General features: G+C 40.6%; 2 protein-coding genes across 6 annotated transcripts in view; both read right to left on the reverse strand.

Annotated features, from left to right (window-relative positions):
• Positions 1-27,998, reverse strand: part of DEG8 (Trypsin family protein with PDZ domain-containing protein) — a 399,215-nt gene that overhangs the window by 297,229 nt on the left and 73,988 nt on the right. The gene's annotated exons all lie outside the window — the stretch shown is intronic.
• On the reverse strand, positions 12-27,988 carry LOC149166261 (uncharacterized). Its single transcript, XM_089432559.1, has 3 exons — positions 27,896-27,988; positions 1,594-1,769; positions 12-1,465 (listed from the first exon to the last, which is right to left on the reverse strand). Exons 1-3 carry the CDS (start codon positions 27,986-27,988, stop codon positions 1,003-1,005), a joined length of 732 nt encoding a protein of 243 aa, XP_089288685.1. The 3' UTR covers positions 12-1,002.

The raw sequence follows: 27,998 nt of genomic DNA on the forward strand, positions 1-27,998 counted from the left end.
GCACATAAATATGAAGAAGGCATTGATATATATGATGTCAAATAGAAATGATACATCAAACTTCAAAGGCGATACCAAATCCTGCTGATCCCTGATAATTGTCCAATCAAGGACTCAAACAAAATAACATCACATATCCTGCTGATCCCTGATAGTGATAATTGTCCAATCAAGGACTCAAACAAAACAACATCACATATATAAAACTTTAAAAGTATTTCATCATCATGAGTTATAAACTTATATGTAGCAAAAGTTGCAAAACAAATAAAACTAGCAGCTATCTATCTGAGACCATTGGCCTCTCCCTAGCAGCTTTCTTTCTGTCTTGTTCAGCAATTGCTTCACGAGCTTTTTGTATAACCTCTGCACTAGAAACCATACAAGGCATCACATCTGCATCATATGCAGAGAGTTTAGCCAGATGGTATTTCAATCGTGTAATCCCTCCTGACATCTTGGTCCCACACAAGTTGCATGATATATATGCCTGATTTGCCCCACCAACAGCCTCCCCATACTCCCAAAATGGGTCCAAGGCTTTTGGCATATTTGACATTTGTAGTGAACTAATTCAAACCTAGGGCACAAAAAAAACAAAAAATTGGCATTAAATGAGTATAACTATACAGTGCCCAGCAAACACTCAAGAAACTATTTTAATTTTTAAAGCAACATCTTCATGTTCAGAATTTAAACAACAAAAGCAAGCATAAAAAATGCATAATATATTCATTTTTTTCAGATTTTTAAACATATAAAGCAATAACAACATGAAATAAACACATTGGCACATAAATATGAAGAAAACACTGATATATATGATGTCAAATAGAAATGATATATCAAAGGCGATACCAAATCGTGCTAATCCCTGATAATTGTCCATTCAAGGACTCAAATGTGGAGAACCAATACAAAATAACATCACATATAATAATAAAAGTATCTCATCATCATGAGTTACATGTAGCATAACAAATAAAACTAGCAGCTATCTATCTACTGCCCTCTCCCCCTTTTACGGGAAAACATGATGGGCTGTTTGCCAGGCCTGCCCCTAGTAGTAGAAGGCCCTGACACTGCCTCTGCACCTAATGTCAAATAATGAGTGATAGGCATGGAGCTATGCTCTCCTATATCTATAGCAGATGGTGTTGATGCTGATGCTCCCGCAGTGTCCTCCTCCTCCTGCTCCTCCTGCTCCTCCTCTAAGTGCTGCTGCTCCTCTGACTCCGAGTCCTCCTCTTGCTGCCCCTGCTCTAATGGATCATCTGCCACTGGCTCTAACCATGAAGGTGACTCCTCCAATATGGGCTCCTGAGACTCCACCCTCCACGGAGACAATACATCAATATTGTCTAAGGAAATGGCATCTGGATCCACTGGTGATTCTATTTGCCTCACTCGAAGTCGGATGTTGTAATGCACATACACCAAATCGTTGAGGCGTGCGAACTCCAACCTGTAAGAGTGTCAAAAAAAGTAATGAGTCTTGACTCTTGACTCTTGACACTTGAAGGTCATAAATTAAAAATTAAAAATTACAATAAGTGTAATTGCTCAACTGAAGGCTTGAGTTCAAAGTTATACCTGTTGCGCTTTTTGGCGTGTATTTTCTCAAATACACTCCAATTGCGCTCACACCCTGAAGAGCTACATGTTTGACTCAAGATTCGTATAGCCAAATTTTGCAAATTTGGTACCCTTGCACCATAGCTTCGCCACCAAAGATCTACAACAAAATAATGAAATAAAAAATTCAAAAACTTAAAAGTTAAAAGTTAAAAGTTAAAACATAATTAAATTCAAATTTCTAATTTCTAATGAGTGATGACTTGTCACTTACGTGGCATGAAGAGGTCCCTTTCCTTAATGGCATCATCAAAGCCAAATAGGCCAACACAATCCTGATAACTCTGTACCTCGCGCTTGATTTTGCTACGAAGCTCAGAATCAGGTACCATCCTCTGAATACAGGAATGGAGCCCTTCCATCACCTCGCCATCAAAACGAAATTTGCATTTGTATGCAAATGCAGGGTTGAGGAAGAGTGCTGCTGCATGAATGGGTCGATGAAGCATCCCTGTCCACCGACTATCGATCACATCCCATAACATCATCTGCCTATTAAGGCCAGCAGAACCCTTGTCTGCATAATAGGAACGAATGGCCTCCTTGGCCCTATCCATGCCCTCATACAAATAAGGCATTGCAGGCTTCTCTCCATCCACCAATCTACGAACCTTTACTATAGGTTCGCTAACTGCACATGCTTCTTGTACTCCACGCCAAAATGTCTCAGAGTACACCATTTTTTCAATGGCACTCCCATCAGGTCTCCTGCTGTATCTACAAGCACGCCAATCATCAGACACAAACATTTGCTTCAACTCGAACTGACATCGAAGCAAAGACTGAAGAGTAATAAAGGTTGTGGCAAAACGTGTGATGGCAGGACGCTGCAACTCCTTGTTTCTAGTGAACCTCCTCATAAGGCTAAGAACAAAAGCATGGTTATAAATAAACTTGGGGATGCTCCTAGCCATATCAACTGCCTCCTTGATGAAGGAGAGTTTCCCCATATCCTCAAGCAACAAATCAAGACAATGCGCTGCACATGGAGTCCAGAACAATGTGGGATGCCTCTCCATAAGCATTCTGCCGGCAGACACATAATTAGCTGCATTGTCTGTTACGACTTGCACCACATTCTGCACACCAATCTCCTGAATGAACCCATCTAACAACTCACATATCGTTGCTGCATCTTTGATATGTTCTGATGCATCCAACGATTTAATAAACATGGTACCTTTAGGACAATGTACCAAGAAATTTAGAAGGGTCCTACCCTTCCTATCTGTCCAACCATCAGACATCACTGTGCATCCAGTGACTTCCCATGTCTGTTTCAACTCCGCCAATCTAGAGTTGATGTCCTGTTTTTCTGCTTGAAGAATTGGCCCCCGCAACTCCTCATATGTGGCACTTTTGTACCCTGGGCCCACAACAGCAATAGCATCACACATTGGTTGCCAAAATGGATTGGTTTTTGTGATGCTGAGAGGTAAGTCGCTCCAAAAAATACACCTCCCCATGACTCTATCTGCTTCTTGCTTCTCCTTTTTTTTATAAAGCGATTTTATGCCAGGTTGTGCTCCAGCTCCTGTTCGTGGAACAAAAAATGATGACCTCGCATTCACACTAGCAGTAGCGCTAGCATGTGATGGTGTGCCAGTTGTGGAGCCCCTCCCACTAGGGCCAGTAGGGCCACTACCTTGAACATCAAAATCAGGAGAAGATATCCCAAAAGATCTACCTGCACGCTCAGCTTTGTTTCTTTCCGCCTCTTCCTTCTTTCTGTCCTTTTCTTCAATTGCCTCAAGAGCTTTTCGTATAAGCTCCGGACTAGAAACTTGACAAATGCCAACATCATGTCCAGTGAGTCTAGCAAGATGGTATTTCAGTCGTGTAAACCCACCTGTCATCTTGTCCCCACACAATTTGCATGAAAGATATGCACGATTTGTCCCACCATCAGGGATCCCATACTCCCAAAATGGGTCCAAGTTTTTTGGCATATTTGTATTTTGTAGTGGGCTAACTCAAAAGGAAACCTACAGCACCAAAAAAAAATTGGAATTAGTAACTTAATAAGTTATTAAGTAATATATAACCCTTGTTTTTTTAATATATAAATTTATAAAATTCTGAAGAAAATGACAGTTAAAAGTTAAAACTTAATTTGTTTAACTGTCAGTCCTTGCTGCCCAGACTTGTCAAGGTATTGTTCAACACTGCTTAATTCAGTTATACGTTAAATCACAGCAAGGATAGCTTGCTGTAATTATGTTTTTACTTTTTAGTAGAGAAACTGTATATCTTTCTTGATTTCAGTGCATTTAAAAAACTAAAAACATTAAAAATACACAAAATAAAAATAAAAAATAAAAACATTTAAAATTAGTCTAGACTCTAAATGGCATAAAGATTCACAACTATGACACTGTGATGAAAATCGCAGGTATAAGGCCTCAGATAATATGAGGGGTAACACTGAACAGAACCCATTCACACCAATAAGCTGTCACCTTCTGTATGGAAATAGATATTAGAAACTTTAGAGTCTAAAGTTTAGACTATCTTAAGCCTATTCCTTGAGAACATATGCAACGGTTTCATAGTCACTACTCTGGCTTATTGCAACTCTACAGAAGTAAGGGTGTTACTTTCAAAAGTCTCTCTGTCACTTTCAGCAGTATTGTCACCGACTCACCTGTAAGAGTGTTTGTTATTGTCCAGTTAGGCTTCACTATTATATATTTGCAACAGGATAGCAGGTTGTAAGGGTATCAATATTTTACTGTACATTTGAGGCATAATTGCGTTAGGGTTTCATATGCTGTAGCCTGGCAGTTACATCATTGTCACTATGCAGCAGTAAGGCAGTTTCAGCATTGTCATTTTGAAAATTTGAAGCAGTTGGTTTCAAGTAGAAAGTACTGCCCCATACAAACGAGTTACTACACAATTTCCCATAGTCACTAAATTATCATACGATTCATACCACCCTACATTATTTATTAAAGACAACGATTACAGTGTTCGTGGATTCCTGACGGTTATATAGTGGTAGCGGTGCCGGTGATTAAAACGAAGTTATGTAATATGAAATTATGAAGTTTGAACTATATGCAACATGTTATAAAACACAGTTGTAAACCAGCGTTTGTATATAGTATATACAGTAAACGCAGCGGCACTGAACAGTGAAGACGATGTCGGATTCAATGTGAATGATTCATACCTTTTAAGTTTTCTTGGCAGCCAAACGGTAAACCCTCCTTCGCAGCACCGACCGGTTCCGTCTCACTCTCCAGCTCGCACGAAAACAAAATGACGGGCATCGAAAACTCAAAAACCATTTTATAAGTCGATAAAACCTAACCTGGCGATATTTACCCTCGTCTCGCGATATTTACGAAAATATCGCCGAAATTTCGAAATTCTCGCGAGAAATTGAAAACATGAAAATATCGCGATTTTTCGAGGGCGATATTTCGGCTCGCCGAAAATATTGCGATATTTGCGAATATCGTCGATATTTCGGCGATATTATCAACACTGATCGATAGTACTATTATGGTCCCTAACCCCATTTCCCTGCTCATTGGCCAGATGGGAGGTACTTCCCATGAGTCCCAGACTGCATGGGTAGGATGCCTTGACAGGAGAACCACTCATCCTGTGCCTAAGTCACCACGTGGTATCACAGGGGAAAGGTTGAACCATTCACCCTGTACAGAGTGCACCATTAGGGGAGGGTGAGTCGCCCTATGGTCGCTTGTTGCTCCAAGAAGTACCCCAAGCCCCCCGGAGCTCCCAAAGCTCAATGCATGCATCATGCAGGACCCTCATAAGAGGGTCTCTCAACGACTCCAAGTTGTTCGGGAAAGTCACAAATTTTACCTTTCCCTGGGGCTTTGACAGAATTTCTGCGACCTATACATCAATCTCAATGTGATGGAGCCTCCTCGCTCATCGACGTACCATATCCTGAATAAGGCAGTATCTGATGTCTATATGTTGGAGAAATCATAGAATATGGGATTCCTCAACAATCGAATCCCCCACTAGATGACACAGAAGATCACGGTGTTATCCATCATGAGTATAAATAGCTCATTGAAGAGCTTCCACAACCAGGCAACTTCACACGTGATCATACTCATAGCTATGTATTCAGTCTCAGCAGTGCTCAAAGCAACCGTATTCTGCTTCCTGCTAATCCAGGATATCGAGCGGAACCCAAAGAGAATCAGCACTCAGAAGTTCTCTTGAGATCCTCCACATTGCCTGCCCAGTCAACATTCGAATAATCATGTAGCTTCATATTTCCGGTAGTGTATCTCAATCCATGAGAGATTGTGCCCCGAAGATATCTGAGAAGATTCTTGGCACCAATTTAGTGAGGCTCAACCAAAAATATGAGCCCAACATGCTAACTGCAAAACATATATCCGGACAGAAGTTCACCAAGAACATCAATGCGAATGAGTTTATGAAACTCAGAGGCATTTCCCAAATCTGGTCCGGCATCACTACCACATAACTTCTGAAAGTTAAGCTCCATCGAGGTAGTCATGGGCTTGCAGTTCACCATTCCAAATCTGGAATCCAACTCCCTCTTACTTTTGCAAATGAGAGGGTCTGCACCTATCAAAAAGAGGTTGTCCTCATAAGGTGCCAATATGAGAGGTCTATCATCCACAACCTTCAAGCAATGGTTTGGATCGGCTTCACTCCTAGTGAATCTCAGCTTCATTAGACAGCTATCAATCCTCTCATATTAAGCCCGAGGTGTTAGCTTCAAGCCATAGAGGGCTTTCTTCCACCTGCATACATGAGATTCCTGATCATGAATCTCAAACCCCTCGGGTTGTTCCAAACCTGTGAACCTGCCACATGAGGGGAATGGTCCCCTTGTAAGATTTTCCTTCGGTACATCTCAGACATGTACCTTCATGCTCTTTTGAATTCAGGCATCCTAGTCACCATCTGACTCACATTGGGTAGGGTCCTAAATAAGTAGACCTCCATTGCTAGAGATGAGATAAGTCAATTGACATGATCCCCAATGGACCATTCTGCAACTTGATACAAATTGCTAACCCTGAACCCATGAGTAAAAGCATCTTTGAAAATTCTATTTTCAAACATGTACCTTTCCATCGATGAATGCCACCCTGAAACCTTTGACTTCCATTGACGAAATGGACACCAGGTTCTTCTTGCGATCAGGTACATAAAAGAGATTCTTGTAAATGAATCGAGTTACCCTCAATCAATTCAGGGGTAACATTCCCTACACCCTTTCTGGGATAGGTGGCATCGACTCCAAGTATAATCCCATGATTGTTTCTGTCTCTACCAAATTAGAGAGAGCACCCTTCTATCTGAAGAAGTGCCTTGAAGCACTAGAATCAATAAGCCAGATTCCCAAAGAATCTGAAGGAGAGGGCCAATACAAGATAATGCTTCTTTATCTTATCTGAAACAACATTTGATTCTTCATACCTGGGGTTCCTTGCTTTCTTTGAAGAGTCGACTATTTCCTTGATGACCTGCATTACCCGTCATTCCTTTGATCATTGAAGATGTTCCTGGAATGATTGTTATCATCAAGTGATGTATCCCTACCATTCGGACACTCCTTCACATAATGGTCGGACTTATTACAACTAAGGCATTTGCCTTTCCTTCCACCCTTAGATCTGAACTTCCCAATGAAGTGATCTTTTAGGTAGGCCATCAGAAGCTTCCACTGCGCCATTCTGATAATGTTCTCTGCTTCAACTTCACCCTTGGTGAATTTGAAGAGGGATGAGGAATCCACTGATCCTATTGTCCTTTCCCAACTGTCTTCGGTGATTGCTCTTTCACTCTTGCTTGGGCTTTGTCTTCACCTCAACTCTGATACCATGTTAAGTTTAGGTATGTTCTATGCTTAAAGCAATTTATTTCAATTTTCACAATTAACTCAATATCTTTTCCAGATTAGCAATCACATCAGCATTAAAGTAAATTGCAGATAGAACATAAACATAGATTGCAGAAGACAAGCCAAGACAAGAGGACACAAGATGTGGCGCTAGCCAGGGACAAACCCCAATGTGGGGTAACCCTTGATCAATTCTACTTATGTGTTCTTCAATAGTACAGCAGAGAGAGAGATAGTACATTTACAACATAAGTCAACACTTTGACTTATCTAAATAAGAGCATAGATCATCTCTAAGAAGATGATACATGAGATAGCTGAACCTAGTTTAAGACATGTTGCTTCAACCGATTCTTCAAGGTGACTCCTTCACCTATCATTGTGTTGCACCTCGTCATCATGTTGCACCATGTTGCACCCATCATCACTATGCTAGACCTCATAACCATGCTACACACATCATACTGTTGCACATTATGCTGCCACTGCTGTCCCATGTGCCATTGTTGCACCATGCTACCACAGCTGTCCCATGTGCCATTGATGCACCATGCTACCACAATTGTCCCATGTGCCATAGCTGCACCATGCTAGCCACTGTTGTCCCATGTGGCATATTGTTGTCCCACGGTTAGTGACATTGCCATTCCATGTTTGCCATACTGTTGTCCCATTGTATTGTTGTAGCATGCCATCATTGCTATCACGTTGCCCATGCATCTTGATGCACTATCATGCATTCAAACTTCATGGGTCACCTTGCTGTCACATTTTTGTCCCATTGTTAGTGATTGTTGCTCCTATGACTGCTTGTTGTCCAACAATCAAGCTTCAACTCACTGTTCTAGGGTCCTTTGACTGTTGCAATCTTACACTGGTTAGGGTACTCAAACATAGTCCCTAACAACCCTTCAATATGCCTGGAAGTGACCTCCTATACTGCGGCTGCCCTTCTAAGATGGGAGGAGACCCTACGCTGCAATTTTTGGGCAGTCTAGCCCTCAACTACAACTTCGGCCTACCTCCTTTGTTGCGGCTTGTTACATCAAGCTTCCTCTTAACTACAGCAGCCTTTCCAAGAGTATGCACTCCTCCCAAACGTCCCTAAATCAATCCTTATGGCTGTGGCATGACTACAAGGAAACTCAGCCCCTTCTCCAACACTTCGGACCCCTGAAATAGACCCAAAATAGTCCTCCTTTTACACACTGTCCCTGCCTCTTCTTGTTGCGGCTACCACAGGGAATTATCCTCCTTCAACGAGCTCTCTTCCTTCACAAATGGATGCGTAGAGCTGTCATGGGCTAGGGCTTGCTAGGACTGCAGCTAGGGCTGCTAAGACCTCCTTAGGACTATGTTAGGGCTTATAGAGACTGCATCTAGGGCTTCATACTAGGGCTCCTTTACCTTTTGCGTTTTAGTGCTTCCTCTTTTAGATTTCTCTTCCACTAAAACCCAGAACAAGTGGAGAGAAATCAAGAGTGAAGTGTGTGTGAAATGACTCTCAAGTCATCTCCTTTTATACTAAAATGTTGAGCACATGTGGGGTTTATTTGGTTGCTAGCCGACCTTGACAAATTGTCTTATAACACAAATAAATTCATAACTCCATGAATACTTATCGGAATCGAATGATCTTTAGATCAATCCTACACCTCTAGATGAGAGGGATCCAAGAAAAATATCAGCTGCCATAAATAAGATGACCCACATGGAGTTTGGCTCTAGTTGCCAATTTTAACACATGGGGTACATTTGTTGAGGCAACATCCCAAATCAAATGCTTGGCCTCCAAGGTGTTGGAGGAAGATGACGACATCATGTATGTTGTTGAATCATCACATTCCCCGACGTCCCTCAAAAAGTGTGCAATGACCTACCTAGAAGTGTTCTGATGGAATCACATGTGGGTTGAGCGTCCTCTCCGAAGTATTGAAGAATAATGTTGGGATCCCTCAAGGGATGGCCAATGAAACCTAGACCAAACACCTAACACAGCTCATCAAATCAGGTGAGATCATCATCAAAGGTACCTCATGTGAAATTATCACTATTGCAGCAACTGGAAATTATTCTTCTAACTGAATATTATTATGTGTAGTTTATTTGCTATTACAGCAAACAACGAATAAAATCACCACTGCAATTTTCACCAAAAATAAAATGCACTACGAAAAATAAACTGGAATTGAGAAAATGGAGCACACACACACAACAAAACGACACCGTTATTTTTGGACAAAAGTACCAGAAAAAACCCAATGTGGAAAAATCGGTGCACCAAATAAGGGTTTTATTGTTATGTAGCAATTTATGGAGTACAACTGGGTGCCTAAGTTGGTAAGCCCCTTCTGAGAAAATATTGACGAAATTCCTGAGGGGTATTTCCCCTTCTCCACAAGCAATCTGGTAACAATCCGACCACTCAAACTAGCTATCCAAGAACCCCTACGCAGATGTTGCACAATCCTCTACTGCAACTGCTTGGAACTGCCTCCAATCTGCCTCTAACACACTGTTGCTGCTCTGGAGGTGATCCTCCACCCCTCTAGAAAATTATCTTGGCGTCCTACAACTTAATCGACCTCCTCCTGAGCTAAAACAAACTACCTCTACCGGTGCTCTACACCGCCCCTTCTGTGTACTGAAAAATGCCTCCGACACTCCGGCAAACTTCTACTGGAAATGGTGGATTCTCCTGCTCCAAAATTTTGTTGCCCCTTTGCTACTCGATCTCCCTCTTAGTGCTCAACTGCACCCTTGCTCTGAATCATTGCAACTAGATGCAGAACACTCTCTAAGATGTGTCTTCTCCATCCCCATCATCCTGCTCTTCAAATCTCTCGTTGGTGAACGAACGACCCTGATTAGATCTCCATCAACGGCTAAGATCAACTCAAACTCAATCCGTGTGAGTTTCTAGAGCATTCTCACATTTCATTAATTAATTACTATTAATTAGCCAGTTTTCCTAAGTTAGACTTGGGAAAAATTTAAATGATGGTTAGTTAATTTAATTAAGGCATTTTGCAAGCTTATCTAAAGAAACCTTTTATGGGATTTGAAGATCTTGTGTTCTTATCCTATCTGATACAAATTGAGACTAGAACACGTCTGATGCTATAATAACCAACACTCCCTCTTAGCGAGGAAGGTGTTCTATTGTCTTCACTTGTAACATCTTCCCTCACATTGTTGATGTTTGACAACTGTAACAACCTATCACTGCCCACCAAGCCACTGCGTGCACTCTGATTCATCTGCTAACAATGTAGGTGAACCACCTTGCATTTACGACATTGCTGGCACTACACTATGCCTCCTGCACTATTGCCAACTCTACTTTGTGCTGCAACTGATCTAATGTTGTTGTTGTTGTTGTTGCTACAACTACTGCAACTGAGAACCAATTGTTGATTTGGGGTAGCATCGGATGTGCTCTAAGCATGAAAATTGGTGGAGAGGCTAAAGCACATGAGATCTCCAAGACCTAGAATGGTTTGGGCAGATTCTAACCGATTTGGGAGATATTAAAATATTTAATATTTTTAATGGAGTTCCAAAAGTCATGGATCAAGCCAAATCTAATCTTAGCCGTTGATTAGAGATTTAATCTCAGTCGTTGAAGGACCAACGAGAAAAGTATAAGAGGAGGCTTGAGGGTCAGTTGGAGAACACACCAGAGTGATCAATCATTCATTTTACTAGAGCGGGGTTGCTAAGCAAAGTTGAATGAATGATCAGCAGCGAGGGCCAATGAGTACAAGGCAGAGAGGTGGGGACAATACTAGGAGACCAACACAAAAGCAGAGAGAGCGACAGAAGCAGTCATTCCAGGCTACGCAGAGCCCAGCAGAGGCAGCGCAGAGCCCAGAGAGACTGTAATCCACGCAGAGGGCAAAGGGAGTGACACAGAGGCTACGCAGTGCCTCAGGGGGTTGACGCAAAGGGTCCTGGGGCTAACGCAGTTCAAAAGGAGGCTGACACAGAGGCCAGAGTGGCCAGTGCTGACCTTCGGTTGTGTCGGAGAGGATTTCATGGGACAGGTTTTTTGAATACCTATTTCCAGATATAGAGGTGTTGTTGCCGTGTAATTTTCTCTGTCGGGTGAGCCGGTTAGGCACCCAGTTGTACTCAGATAGACTGCATAATAATATAACCCTCTGAATAGCTACACTGGTTTTCCCGCATTGGGTTTTTTCGAGGACATTTGTCCAAAAATAATGTTGTCACTTGTGTGCTTGTTTTCTTTCAGTTGATGATCTGTAGATGTTGTGATAGTATTGTGTTTATTTCGATATTTAATGTATTAAATAACTTGTTTGATTTTTAAACAAGTAGAAGAAATAAACCAGCAGAATACAGATTAATTTTCTAACAGACAGACTTAGAAAATTCAACACCAATCTCTGAATCAACTGTCCCTATACTGGCTCTGCAATCGTCTCATGATTCTCTTACTACAACTAATCTTTGCACTATCTACTGAGTAATTTTCTGTGCCCTGACCAATTTTGCACCCCTCACTAAATAACTGTTGCTAGCTCTGCAACTGTCCCTCAGAATTCGACTATGCCATGTTGAACATCATGATCCATCTGCTACTGAAAAGTTATGGGCCCCTGTAGCAAGGTTATTGATCCATGAGGAAACACTTCTATGAAGTTATCCTCCTTCGACCCTGCCCAAGCTCTACAACTCTGGGAACTAAAGCTCAAGATCTTCCCACTTCTCTCCTGGAGGTATAGCTACACACAAGGCAAAATCATCCTCCAACCCGTTGGACAAATTATCGATCTCTGTCGAAATTGTTCCCTGCTCTTGCTTCTCCTTCTTGTCCTTCTTCTTCTTGAGACACTGGGTACTGTAGTGACCAAACTCACCACACCTGAAGCACTTGATCTTCAACAGATCTTTCTTCTTCTTTTCTTCTCCCTTTGAGCCTTGTCCCTAACTGGGACCTTTCTTTGACTTCCCTTTAGATGCAAGGACTACATTCTCCTCATCTTTCACACTCTTCGGTCCTTGCTACTGTGTCATTGATATTACTATCAACAAGACCAAGCCTCATCTCTTCTTGAGTGAAATCACTCCACAATCGATCTCAACTAGGTAGAGTAGTACCCTAAACGAATGTTTCCCACTCCTTGGTGAAACCATTGAGAGTTGTACACACTAGCTCATTGTCGAGAGGTGTCCCTCCAACTGCTACAAGCTCATCATGGACATTCTCGTGAGATAAGGAGTGACTCCTCCACCCTCCTGTATCCTAGTGGTCCTCAACTTCTCTTTCAAGAACATCTTCCGATTCTAGGAAGGATCCTAGAAAAGCTTCGCTACAGCATCCCATATTTCTTTGGTAGTATTTTTGCTAGCTAGAGGAGGGATTGTATGATCTCAAACTCCATCAAGGATCATCCTCTTCGCATTGGCCATCTCCTCATTGTAGTTCTCTAGATGTTGTTGATCTGTAGGTATGGCTACAACATTTTCAAACTTGCATACATCTTCAGACCATACTCATCTAGAAGAAAAATCATTCTGGCTTTCCAGATACAATAGTTAGAGGCTCCATCAAGCCTATCCTGATCTCGAAGCCCTGTTGAGGTCATTTCTGCAAAACTCAAATGTGGGAAAATAAACAGGAATCTCCTCCCTCTCCTGCTCGGTTTCCTTCTTTGCAACTCGCACTCCCTCCTGGAATGTGTAAATATCCTCTGCTACTGAATTCTACCATGTAAAAAACTCGAATTTCCTCAAAAAATTGGATCTAGAAACCCTCAGGGAAATTCTGGAAAACTCCTTTCTCTGTGTGCTTTTCTCTTCCACCCAACACTAATTTGTTGCTGCAAATCAACCGTGCCCAGATCTACTCAACGAAATTACTAATTTACTCACCGAAATTGCTTCTCGGCAACACCACTGCCTACAAATCACTGCAACTGAGGTTCTTTGAATTTTTTGTTGCCTACAAACTAAAAATCGAACCTTGCCTCTACTAATTCGCACTTCCTGTTGGTGGTCTATGTAGATCCAGAATTTTTGCCCAGAGACTGCCTTTGAAGCTACAAAATTTCTCCCTCGTTACTGAGCCACTGATTTGTCTTCAACTTGCTCTGATACCATGTGAAATTTTCACTATTGCAACAACTGGAAATTATTCTTCTAACTGAATATTATTATGTGCAGTTTATTTGCTATTACAGCAAACAACGAATAAAATCACTACTGTAATTTTCACCAAAAATAAAATGCATTGCGGAAAATAAATTGGAACTAAGAAAATAGGGCACACACACAATAAAATGACACCCGTTATTTTTGGACAAAAGTCCCCCAAAAAACAAAAGTCCAGCAGATGAGGGTTTTATTATTATGCAACGATTTATGGAGTACCACTGGGTGCCTAAACTGTCAAGCACCTTTTGAGAAAATATTGGTGAAATTCCTGAGGGAATTTTTCCCTTCTCCACAAGCAATCCGGCCAATCAAACTAGCTATCCAAGAACCCCTGTGCAGGCCTCTGAGCAAATGTTGTGCAGTCCTCTGCTGCAACTGCTCAGAACTACCTCGAATTTGCCTCTGACACACAGTTGTTTCTTTGGAAGTGATCCTCCGGCCCTCAAGAAAATTATCTCGGCCTCATGCAACTTAATTGACCTCCTCTTGAGCTGAAACAAACTACCTCTACTGGTGCTCTAAGCAGCCCCTTCTGTGGACTGAAAAATGCCTTCGGCACTCCGGAAAACTACCATAGGAAATGTTGGATTCTCTTGCTCCAAAATTTTGCTACCCCTCTACTACTTGATCTCCCTCTCAGTGCTCAACTACACCCTTGCTTTGAATCACTGCAACTGGATGTTGAACACTCTCTAAGATGTATCTTCTCGATCCCCATCGTCCTGCACTTATAATCTCTCATTGGTGAACCAACGGCCATGATTAGATCTCCATCAACAACTAAGATCATCTCAAACTCAATATGTGTGAGTTTCTAGAGCATTCTCACATTTCCTTAATTAATTACTATTGATTAACCAGTTTTCCTAAGTTAGACTTATGAAAAATTTAAATGATGGTTAATTAATTTAATTAAGGTGTTTCGCAAACTTATCTCGCGAAACCTTTTATGGGTTATGAAGATCACATGTTCTTAGCCGCTTTAACACAAATCGAGACTAGAACCTGTCTAATGCTACAAAAACTAACACCTCAAGCCATATATGTATCAAAGTGGGCCATATTTAATGCAACAAGGCATTAAAGTACATCACAAAAGCCTCATCTTCAAAAACCTTTCTAGCTTAAGACTTGTAAACAAGTTGTCCAATTTAAGTATGGCAGGGTTATCAATGACCCCTATTAGGTGCTCCCAACCTCGAGGGTAGGAACAGTTCCTGGGCCAACCCATCAATCAGAAGGTGTAAGTGAAAGGGTTAAATGGTTTGGGGTTTGATTTCATGGAATATGCCTTCTGGTGTACTATTTATGCAACCAATGTCCTTGAACATTATGATGTTAAGAGGGAGCAACCGTGGGACCTAAGTTACCCCTTTCCTAGGCCTATTTTTACCCCTCGAGTGTGCCTTTTTCTTCAAAATATTCCTTTCTTTGTATCGATAGCTTGGGTTGCAAGCTTCAATAGATGCATTTTAAGAAGTAGTGGTTCACTGCTCATGGGAGCTGGGACATTCAAAATTCCCTTTATTTAGATAAGTCACAATATGCTACACTAAGAACTAGGTGAGGGCTGATGAAGGGGGAAGAACTCAGGTTATCCTTTTGTCCACACAGTTACACATTGTCCCAACCATCTTTCTCCTTTTGCAATTTTTCTTTTGGTGTGGCTATATAGGATGTTATCCTTCTTTCATCTGCATCAACCTCTGAGGGTCAAGTTTTTTGGGCACTTACTCAATGACATGGCACAGAAGGGAAACCAAGGAATGAGGGAAATAAGCAATCAACTCAAAGAAGGGAGATGATAGGAAAGGGAGAAAAGTGGAAATGTGGAAAATACATGGGTGTGCATCATCAATCAAGGCCTCTTATTTGTGCCCCTCCTAGACAGTGGAAAAAAAGTATCTCAAGGACAGTTACATTGGACTAGGGGCAAGAGATAACCACCAAGATGAAGCAGGGGAACAAGGACCACATATGTCAATAGTCCAAGAAGCAGAGTACAAAAGTGTGGACAAAAAAAAATTTAGTCATATCATCATTGTAATCCCAAATTCTGCAAAAAATTATTGTAAATGATTCTAGTATGACTAATAAGCCATGTAACAACACCTAGGTACGCCTATTATGATTCTTCTGAAAGGGTTTCATCCTAGGGAATTTTTTAACCTCACCAAATTATGTGTGTTTCTAAACATGGATAATTGGCAAAGTTTTCCTCCCAGATATACCCCAAAGCTAGGGTGAAACTCATTTGATGAGGTCTTAGGTGAGTCCTAGTGTCTATCGAGTCTATGTACTTTTCATGCTAGATCATGTGTCTTATCACAGAATTTGTTTAAGTCTTAAGGGTCTATGTCTATGTGTATTTCCCCTTCTAAGGGTTGAATTTGTAATATCTTGATGTAATAATATTTTTTGGAGAATGATTACTCATATCTAGACACCATTGCCAAATATATTTTTTGAGGGTGGAAAAATAATTAATCCCCTCTCATGTCTTTTTAATTTTAATTTCTGGCAAAATTAAAAATTAATATTAGCTAGAAATTATCCAAAAAAATATATAATGAAGGGAAAATAAAAATACCCTCCAAGTGGAAAATCATCAAAAATAATCAAAAAATTCGTGGGTCCAGAAAAAATCAATTTTATGAGGTCCTCCAGCAAAGGAAAAGTCAAATTTTTAAAAGAAAATGACCCTTTGGACCATGGCAGTTAAGTCAAAGAAAATTTTTTGAGGGTGCAAGTTCGAAATATTATTTTTGGACTAAGAAAAAACGGGATTAATATGGAATTCGAATTTTTCCTCAAAGTCAAGGAATAAATTTCGAATTTTGACTGGGGTCAAGGAATTTTTCTCCATCAACTAAGGAGATCCAATTTTTTCAAGAAGATCAACCAATAAAAGTATTTTGACGAGGATCAAGCCATGGATCAAGGAACTAGTTGTTATCTCCACTTGGAGGGGTTACTCCCTCTCATTTTTTCTATATAAGGAAGTTATCAAGCTCCTCTTGTAAGCATGATCTAACTAGATCGAAATTATTTTTGTACTAAGCAAGGCTCTGCTAGATTTTGTAATAAAAGCATAAGACTTTGGGGTTCAATTCAAGGTGTCTCTCACTTGTTGATCTATGGTATGTGCTGGATGATTTTTTTTATATGCTTTGAACTATTATATTGCATGATTATTATTTCAATTGCCAGTAGTAGGAACATCTATTAGCACAGGTATCTTGCTTTAGGTGTTGAGCTAGAGTAAGCACTCTGGGTCTAAGGTATCTGGTAGGTATCTCCAGATTTCTAGATCTCTTGTGTTGATCGAATCCCTTTTGATCTAATAATCTATTTTTCGAAGTGCATTGAGCTACAGGTTGCTCCAACCCTTGGAAACCCCAAGTCCACAGACTGTGGGCAGATAACATTTCGTTTGAGTCCAAGTCTTGATCTAATGAATATTTGATGCAGGAGGGTTTTGCCAAATTCTAAAATCAATTAAAATTTTCTCGTACTTATTTCAAATTTATTTACTCGTGCTACGAAGATTTAATATGTTAATAAGAGCAATTTCATTTTTGTAAATATTGTAAATATTTGTAAATAATTTTTTCTCCAACCCTTGTATTTTAATACTAACCCATTGTTTCTATTTTGTATAGCATTGTGTTTTGGGGTTTATTTGAAATTTTTGTATATATTGGGTATTTGGGCTTTCTATTTTTCATGTATGTAGGTATCTGCTCAAGCAATTGAAGAGAAAATCAATTTGTGAAGAGCCCTAGTCTCAGCGAGCCTAAATGGCTAGGGTTTCAAGGGTTATTAGGCCTCTAAAAAAGTCGTCTAGCCCAAGTAACCAATTCATTCAAGGAAGGAGGCCTGATCCAAGGTCTAGAGGGTTGGATCTAGCCTTCCCAAGCCTTATTTTCTCAACGCTCAGCCGTTAAAGGAAGGTTGCAGCCCTTGGAGGGTTTCTAGAGGTGGATTTTCAACAAATTTTTGGGCTAATATTGTTTTGCATGGGTGTCATCTAAGTTTAGAGCCTCTTGGAGGCTGGCCGTAGGTTTTTTGAGGCCTTTCTCTCCTAGTCGCATCCCTTTTGAGGGCTTTTCCTTGTGGTCGTAGCCCTAATAACGCTTATCTTCCCTAGTCGCAGCCCTTTGAGGGCCTCTCCTCACAGCCACAACCCTTAGAATGGCTTTCTCTTGTAGTCGCAAGCCTTAAAGGGCTTCTAGCCCTACACTCCAAGCCTTATCCCCTCTCTAAAGCCTAACGCAGGCCTCATTAGGCCTTTATTCCCTTTAGCGCAGTCCCTCATTTGCTTATTTTTAGCTTTTACAATTAACTTTGGCACTAATTTCTTGTGTTTGCAGGCTTAGGGTAAATGATCCAAGTGGCTCTGGAAAGGCTCAATTTTTGAAGTCCCTGGATCTCAGCGATATTGATACCAGGTCGTAGTGTTCGTCATTACGAACCCAACAGTGTGAACGACACCTCAATTGGAGTCTGTATGACCATTTTATGACCATCGAAAGTTCACAAGTTAAAACAGGAAAGTGGGACCCATAAGGCTTATGTGGTAGCTGACTAGCCAATAAGCCAATGACACATGGCACTCCACCATTGGTTCCTTGTCCTTGCAAAAACACAAAAGAAGTATAGTTTAAAAACTCATAAAACAACACCATATTAAAAATATATATATATAAAAGAAAAAACAGTTATTAAATAACCATATAAATCCAAATATTATATGGTTTTTAAAATTAAAAAAATACATAATATGGTAATGTACCATATATAGTGGTAAATTGGAGGCAACGAATAGTTAATTGTTATAACCCTCCACATATGTATAGTGGCAAATTGGAGGCAACAAATAGTTAATTGTTATAACCGTCCACATATTAAAAACATAAAGGTGTCGTTTGTTATGATTTTTAAACCATATACACTATATAAGAATTAAAAGAAACAAAATATACACTATGTTCCACCATTGGAAGCTTGTGGGCTTTGAACATGGGCCTAACATTATACTAATTTTGGAGCCTGCCAACACATCACGAGAATATCCCGTGTTAAATCAGCCAAGCAAAGATTACTTAAGGTGTGATTCATTCATGACATTTCATTCTAACAAAGGCCGAGTGGGGAACGGAGACGAGGAACCACGCCAAGCAGTGGAACCAAGCCGAAGAGGTCCACCTTGGGCATGAATTTCGAAGAAAAATATTCTGTAGAAAATTTTAAGAGAATATTCCAAATTCCAGAGGAATATTCCTTCAACAAAATATTGAGGAATCTAAAAGATTCCCAGGGTGCCAAATTTTGACAGTGATAGAACTATATCAAGTTTATACTCAAATTAACCAGAATTTCACCAAGAGTCTAATGGTGTCATCAATTTCCTCATCTAAGCAGCAGAATTTCAATCAACCTACAAAAGAGAATGTTTGTGGAATCTTTGAGATTCCCAAGGAGCCCAAAATTGACCGAGACAGAAAGGGGTCAAGTTTACAATCAGTTTTCACGATTTTTCGTCAAGAATTCAACTGTGTAGTCCATTTCTTCAGCAGAGTTGTGCATTTTTAGGCCATCCCCGAAAGTGGAGGTATAAGATGCATTGATGCCATGTCTTCTTTTGATTTTTGCTAAGATGATGATTTGATGTTGAGATCCTTGTTTGCCACTTTGTTGGAGGATCCTTGTATGCCACTTCATGTGAGAGTTTGATATTTTGTCATGTTGAAGGAGAGATTTTATGAGTGAGAGTTCTTATAGAAGAGCGTCTCGTGGAGAGACATGCCACTCTAGTTAAGGGAGTTCTTCCTTGTATTGACAAAGAACACATCATGTATTCATCATCATCTTGCAGCAATTAATGAAGCAGCCTCCCCACTCTTGACACCAAGCCCAGAGACATAACCCACACTAGGTGAACTCCATTATCAAGTTGTGTGTGTTCTTTGATTTGATGGCCACCTTTGTGTTTCCTCTTCTTTAAAGTATGCACATCTGGTTTCTTCATACTATTTCACATGCAATTTTGCTAACATCACAGAAGTAAAAGATATTGGTTAAGTCTAGTAACTGAGAGTCTCCGATCAAGTTTGGTATCAAAGCGGTCTTCTTGTTGATGCAAATTGCGAGTGTGAATGATTGAACATGCAACAAGAAAGAAAATGGAGGATCACAAAGATCTCTACAAGGCCTTCTACAGGATGGCAAGCATGGTAGATATAATGTATGCAGATTATGAGGATAAATTGGCAAAATACAATGATCCGGAATTAAATATGCTAACTAACTATATCAATTATGCGATTTATAATCAACACACAACTATTCAACTAATTAGGATAAAATTTCGAAAAATATGAGCAGAGACAACTTACCTGCAGCGATGATATTCCTTACTTGTGATTTTGGAGTTGAACACTATTTGAATCCCGCTAACCGCAACAAAATTTTGGGGACGAATCTCCACCCAACCGTAGGCTCAGCTGCACATAATCTTTCTACAGTTGACCACCCCAGAGCCCTCAATCAACGTACTACTGCTAGGGAATCCTTTGTCTCACAACACTCTTCTACAGAAGAATGGATAAAGGAATGGATGGATCACATCCTCCTCATCATCCATTGAATGGACCAAACGGTTCCAAAAATGGAAAGGAGATCCACATGCACACATTCCATGTATCAACATGCCATCTTTTATTTCTTTATTTTAAGTTTTACTTAATTTAACTCTTTCTTATTTTATTCCATTTTACTTTTTGTTAACTTTACTTATTCTGACTATTTTTTAGTTTACTTTAATATATATTTATTTAGAACTCCAATTTATTATTTGCTATTTTATTTATTTATTATTATTATTATATTTTCTTCATTATTTATTATTTATTATTTATTCCTATTATTAACTTTTCTTTATTATTTACTATTATTATCTTTTCTCTATTGTTTACTATTTATTATCTTTTCTTATATTTTAATATTATATTATTTTATTTACTTATTATTATTATGTTTATTATTATTAGGGACATTACACAAAAAAGGGACAAAAGAAAGAGAGAGCAGAGGACGATTCTCCATCTCCATCTTCGAGTGAATATACTTCTTCATCTTCTTCTCATCATTCAAATGAAGAGATCAACGAAAGCCTTCAAGAGGAGAATGCTGAATTGGGGAGACTTCTGCAAGAAGCAGAAGAGGAGAAGCAACGATTGCAGAGTCAATTATGAGCAACGGAAGAGGCCTTGGAAAAAATGAAATTCATCAAGGGCTTAGAGAAGCCACCAGCATCTGCTTCAGAGGTAAGCAGTGTTAGTAATTCTTCAATTTCATTTTCACATGATGATGATTTGGGTGCTTTTGGAAAGAAAACTACAGGCATTGGTTCAAGATTAATGAAGAATATGGGATATGAAGGCAAGGGCCTAGGAGCTAATGGGCAAGGCATTGTGAATCCCATCCAAGTGGTGGAATTACCACGACATGCAGGATTGGGCTATGTCAGAAAGGAAGAAACAGGAGAATCTTCATGCGACAAGTCCGAGACAATGAAGGATGTTGAGAGTGCCTCATCAGCCTCTAGTGATCGTGATTGCAGGTCATTTCTAAATAGAAGTGAGCACCCCAAAGAGAAAGCCAAAGCAAGGTATAAAAATTCTCAGTATTCTAGAGTTCATTTTGATTACAAGAAAATTGGTAATAGTGAACAAAACTTGTGGCATAGAAAACCATGTAGTTTTTGTGGCTTGTATAACCATGTGGTTGCCAAGTGCTGGAAGAGAATGGCAGCAAGGAAAAAGACAAGACATGTAAACCCTTCTCCACATCAGGGTAGGAAAAAGGTCAAACAGGCCTGGAGGAAGAATAATTTTTGTAGCCATTGTAATAAGCATGGGCATCAGAAAGCCGCATGTTGGGAGCTTCATCCAGAGCAGCGATCGAAAGACCAAAAGGAACCTGTGAAGGAACCTGTTAGTGAAGCAAATCAACGAGAAAGTCAGCTACAGGAAGAGAGCCCATCAACCTGGTTGGGTAAGAAATGGGTAGCATTTTTAAGTAGTTGAGCATGGCCACATTTTGTAAATCACATGTTGTGAAATTATTGTAAAAGTGATGAAGTGTTTGCCATCACTTATGAAAGAAACATGGCGATATTTTTGGCCCATTTTGTTGATTAGCTGGGGTATTGGTTTCTATAGCAATTTTGAAATAAACTTGACCAAAGAGTGTGTTATAAACTCTTGGCAAGTATGGGGTTTGCTTGGGTCATGATTGGTCTTGTAAAAGAACATGTATTTTGCAAGTTGTACTACAGGTTTGCATAGGATACAGGTGTCGGTTCATCACTTATGGCTCTGAAGTACAAAGGTGAAGGAGAAGGAAGTGTGGCCTGTCAAGGCACTTGTGGTGCAGATGAGGAAGTATAGCAAATTGCAGACTGTGTTCATGCTTTTGAAGGACCAAAAGCTCTTCAGTGGGGAGGAATGGTCTAGGTGGCTCTGGAAAGGCTGAATTTTTTAAGTTCTCGAATCTTAGCAATATTGGTACCAAGTCATAGTGTTCGTCATTATGAACCCAACGGCACGAACGACACCTCAATTGGAGTTTGTATGACCATTTTATGACCATCGGAACTTGGAAGTTCACAAGTTAAAACAAGAAAGTGGAACCCATAAGGCATATGTCGCAGTTCACTGGCCAATTAGCCAATGACACATGTCGCTCCATCATTGGCTCATTGTCCCTGCAAAAAGACAAGAAATATATTTGAAAAACTCCTAAAACAAAACCATATTAAGATACATACATACATACATACATACATACATATATATATATATAATGGTTATTAAATAACCATATAAATCCAAATATTATATGGTTTTTAAAATTAAAAATATATATAATATGGTGTTAATTTTAGGTATGTTCTATGCTTAGAGCAATTTATTTCAATTTTCACAATTAGCTCAATAGCTTTTCCAGATTAGTAATCACTTCAGCATAATAGTAAATTGCAGATAGAACATAAACATAAATTGCAGAAAACAAGCCAAGACAAGAGGACACAAGATGTGGCGCTAGCCAAGGACAAACCCCAATGTGGTGAAACCCTTGATCAATTCTTCTTATATGTTCTTCAATAGTTCAGCAGAGAGAGAGAGAGAGAGAGAGTACATTTACAACAGAAGTCAACACTTTGACTTATCTAAATAAGAGCATAGATCATCTCTAAGTAGATGATACATGAGTTAGTTGAACTCAGTATAAGACATGTTGCTTCAACTGATTCTCCCAGGTGACTCCATCACCATGTGGCACCTATCATTGTGTTGCTCCTCATCATCATGTTGCACCTCATTGTGTTGCACCCATCATTACTATGTTGCATCTCATCATGCTTTACCAATCATGATTGTACCCATCACTGTACTGCATCATGTACCATTGTTGTCCCAATGTGCTTACTACACCATGCTTGTCACCATGTGCTTGTTGCACCTTGCTTACCATATTGTTGTCCCAATGTGCTTACTGCACCATGCTTGCCATGTTGTCCCATTGTGTTTGCAGCACCGTGCTTATTGTTGTCCCATTGTAGCATTGTTGTACCATGTTGTTGTCCCAATGTGTTTGCAGAACCATGTACTTGCTACACCAAGTACCATTGTTGCCCATGCATCTTGTTGCACTATCACTATGTCTATTAGTATGCATTCAAACTTCATGGGTCACCTTGTTGTCACATCTTATCATGGACTGTATTGGTTCATAGTTTAGGATCTTTGTTTGCCATGTAGGATGGAAGATGGGACAGCCTTCATCATAGGCCATCAAGACAGATCTAACATCCCTCATACATAGGCAACAGCATCCATGCTTATATAACCTTGTTTGTTGTTGACTGTTAGTGACAGACTAGTTAGGGCACATACCTGTGGCCTTAATCTTCTCCAAGCTGCCCCAAACAAACCTTGGAAGACTGTGGCTTGTTGAAGGTGAACTCCTCCCTTACTAGGTTGTTGCCTTAGGGCATATGACAACAAAACAACCCACGCTATTTCTTTGTTGTGGTGGTATGGCCTGCAGCCTACCACACAGCCTTGCTGTAGCATACGGCCTCCTCCAAATGTGCCCAAACAGCGAGTATTTTACTCCTCTTCTACTCGGCCTAGCGGCCTCTCCTTTCAGCCTTAAGACTCACCAAACTTGGCCTCCTGTAGCAGCCCTCTTCCATGTTGTTCCTTGACCATTTCTTTTTGCGGTTAGGGCTTGTATTTGGCCTCCTCCTTGACTGCGTCTAGGGCATAGCTTGTGGCACTTGTTGGACTGCGGCTAGGGCTTGTGGAGACCTTCTCTAGACAGCGTATAGGTTTTCCTTAGACAGCCTATAGAAGGCTTCTCCTAGTAGCGTAGATAAACCCTCCTTCCAGCACTCGGTCACTTGGAGCTGACCTCCAACGTCCTTCAAACCCTCGCTGGCCTGTCTTCCTTGCTGCGGCTAGGGCAGCCTCCTTTCCTCCAACGTCTAGGGCTTCCTCTCCTAGATTTCTCTTCCACTAAAACCCAAAGCGAGTGGAGAGAAATCAAGAGAGAAGTGTGTGTGAAATGACTCTCAAGTCATCTCCTTTTATACTAAAACGTTGAGCACATGTGGGGGTTATTTGGTTGCTAGCCAACCTTGACGAATTGTCTTATAACACAAATAAATTCATAACTCCATGAATACTTATCAGAATCGAATGATCGTTAGATCAATCCTACACCTCTCGATGATATGGATCCAAGAAAAATATCAGCTGCCATAAATAAGATGAACCACATGGAGTTTGGTCCTCGTTGCTAATTTTAACACTCCCTCTCAACTAGGGAGAACTCCATCCACTGATCCATCTACCAAACTGTACTATCTCTGCCATCAGTGCCTTGCATTGCTCTACTCTATTGAACCATGAAGAAGAAGAATTGATCGAGAAAGTCTCATACCATTCTCTACTGACCCGAAGTCAGTTCCATAAGAAGAGAGTGGTATAGTGTGTCATACCACTTTTACTGATCCTAGATCAGTTGCAAGAGAGTGAGTTATGTCACTCTTACTGACCCGAAGTCAGTTCCAATTGTTATCAAAAGAGAGTGTCTCAAACCACTCATACTGATCCCAGATTAGTTTCATTTATCCCAGATCAATGGAGGTCATCCTAGCATAGGGAGTACGGTAGATACAACAATGCGTCCATCGATAGTAATACTATGGTCCCTAACCGCATTTCCCTACTCATTGGCCAGATGAGAGGTACTTCCCATGAGTCCTAGACTACATGGGTAGGATGCCTCGACAAAAGAACCACTCATCCTATCCATAGGTCGCCACGGGGTATCACAGGGGAAGGCTGAACCATTCACCCTGTGCACAGTGCACCATTAGAGGAGGGTGAGTCGCCCTATGGTCGCTTGTTGCTCCAAGAAGTACTCCTAGCCCCCTGGAGCTCGCAAAGCTCAATGCATGCATCATACAGGACCCTCATAAGAGGGTCCCTCAACGACTCCAATTCATTCTAGAAAGTCACAAATTTGACCTTTCCTCGGGAATTCGACAAAATGTCTGCGGCCTGCACATCAGTCCCAATGCGATGGAGCCTTCTTGCTCATCAATATACCATATCCCAAATAAAGTGGTACCTGTTGTCTATATTCTGGAGCGATCATAGAATACAGGATTCCTCAATAATCGAATCCCCCTCTAGTTGACACAAAAGATCACGGTGGTATCCATCATGTGTACAAACAGCTCACTCAAGAGCTTCCACAACCAAGTAGCTTCACATGAGGTCATACTCATAGCCATGTATTCGGTCTCAGTGGTGCTCAAAGCAACCGTCTTTCGCTTCCTGTTCATCCAGGATATCGAGCAGAACCCAAAGAGAACCAGCACCCAGAAGTGCTCTTGCGATCCTCCACATTGCCTGCTTAATCAGCATCAGAATAATCACACATTTCCGACAGTGTATCTCAATCCATGAGAGATTGTGCCCTGAAGATATCTCAGAAGATTCTTGGCACCAATCTAGTGAGGCTCGACCATATATGAGCTCAACATGCTAACTACACAACATATATCCGAACGGGAGTTCACCAAGAACATCAATGTTAGTATGAGTTTGAGAAACTCAACGGCATTTCCCAAATCAGGTCTGGTATCCCTACCACATAACTTCTGAAAGTTAAGATCCATCGAGGTAGTCACAGGCTTGCAGTTCACCCTTCCAACTCCGGAATCCAAATCCCTCTTACTTTTGCAAATGAGAGGGTCTGCACCTATCGGAAAGAGGTCGTCCTCATAAGGTGCCAGTATGAGAGGTCTATCATCCACAACCTTCAAGCAATGGTTTGGATCGGCTTCACTCCTAGTGAATCTCAACTTCATCAAACAGTTATCAATCCTCTCATACTAAGCCCGAGGTGTTTTGCTTCAAGCCATAAAGGGCTTTCTTCCACCTGCATACATGAAATTATTGATCATGAATCTCAAACCCATCGGGTTGTTCCAAACTTGTGGACCTGCTACATGAGGGGAATGGTCCCCTTGTAAGATTTTCCTTCTGTACATCTCAGACATGTACCTTCATGCTCTTCTTGAATTCAGGCATCCTTGTTACCATCTGACTCACATCGGGTAGGGCCCCATAAAGTGGACCTTCAGTGCTATAGATGAGATGTGTCAACTGACATGGTCCCCAGTGGACCATCCTGCAACTTGATACAAATTGCCCACCCTAAACCCATGAGTAAAAGCATCTTTGAAAAGTCTATTTTCAAACACATACCTTTCCATCGATGAATACCACCCTGAAACCTTTGACTTCCATTGCCGAAATGGACACCGGGTTCTTCTTACAATCAGGTACACAAAAGAGATTCTTGTAAATGAATCGAGTTACCCTCATTTAATTGAGGGGTAACATTCCCTACACCCTTTACGGGATAGATGGCATCGACTCCAAGTATAATCCCATGATTGTTTCCATCTCTACCAAATTAGAGAGAGCACCCTTCTATCCAATGAAGTGCCTTGAAGCACTACAATCAATAAGCCAGATTCCCAAAGAGTCTGAAGGAGAGGGCCAATACAAGATAACGCTTCTTTATCTTATTAGAAACAACATTTGATTCTTCATACCTGGGGTTCCTTGCCTTCTTTGAAGAGTCGGTTGTTTCCTTGATGACCTACATTACCTGTCATTCCTCTCATCATTGAAGATGTCCCTGAAATGATTGTTATCATCATCAAGTGATGTGTCCCTGCATAATGGACAAACTTATTACAACCAAGGCATTTGCCTTTCCTTCTTCCCTTAGATCCGAACTTCCCATTGAAGTGATCTTTAGGTAGGCCATCATAAGCTTTCGCTACGCCATTCTGATAATATTCTCTGCTTCGACTTCACCCTTGGTGAATTTGAAGAGGGATGAGAAATACACTGATCCTATTGTCCTTTCCAAACTATCTTGGTGATTGCTCTTTCACTCTTGCTTGGGCTTTGTCTTCACCTCAACTCTGATACCATGTTAATTTTAGGTATGTTCTATGCTTAAAGCAATTTATTTCAATTTTCACACTTAGCTCAATATCTTTTCCAGATTAGCAATCACATCAGCATAATAGTAAATTGCAGATAGAACATAAACATAAATCGCAGAAGACAAGCCAAGACAAGAGGACACAAGATGTGGCACTAGCCAAGGACAAACCCTAATGTGGGGAAACCCTTGATCAATTCTTCTTATATGTTCTTCAATAGTTCAATAGAGAGAGAGAGAGATAGTACATTTACAACAGAAGTCAACACTTTGACTTATCTAAATAAGAGCATAGATCATCTCTAAGTAGATGATACATGAGGTAGCTGAACTCAGTTGAAGACATGTTGCTTCAACTGATTCTCCCAGGTGACTCCATCACCATGCGGCACCTATCATTGTGTTGCTCCTCATCATTATGTTGCACCTCACTGTGTTGCACCCATCATTACTATGTTGCATCTCATCATGCTTTACCAATCATGACTGTACCCATCACTATACTGCATCATGTACCATTGTTGTCCCAATGTGCTTGTTGCATCATGCTTGTCACCATGTGCTTGTTGCACCTTGCTTACCATACTGTTGTCCCAATGTGCTTACTGCACCATGCTTGCCATGTTGTCCCATTGTGTTTGCAACACCGTGCTTGATGTTGTCCCGTTGTAGCATTGTTGTACCATGATGTCGTCCCATTGTGTTTGCA

The sequence above is a fragment of the Pinus tabuliformis genome, chromosome 5_1 (genome assembly GCF_031772625.1).
Source record: "Pinus tabuliformis cultivar Carrire ecotype Pingquan chromosome 5_1, CPIR1, whole genome shotgun sequence".
Classification (NCBI taxonomy): domain Eukaryota; kingdom Viridiplantae; phylum Streptophyta; class Pinopsida; order Pinales; family Pinaceae; genus Pinus; species Pinus tabuliformis.

Excerpts from the sequence above, each read along its gene's own strand:
- LOC149166261 (XM_089432559.1), bottom strand. The coding sequence starts at position 27,988 with ATGGGACGACATCATGGTACAACAATGCTACAACGGGACAACATCAAG. Across the intron at positions 1,770-27,895 it reads AACATGGCAAGCATGGTGCA|TTTTTGAATTTTTTATTTCA; the intron begins GTAAGCACATTG and ends TTAACTTTTAAG. Across the intron at positions 1,466-1,593 it reads CACGCCAAAAAGCGCAACAG|GTTGGAGTTCGCACGCCTCA; the intron begins GTATAACTTTGA and ends ACACTCTTACAG.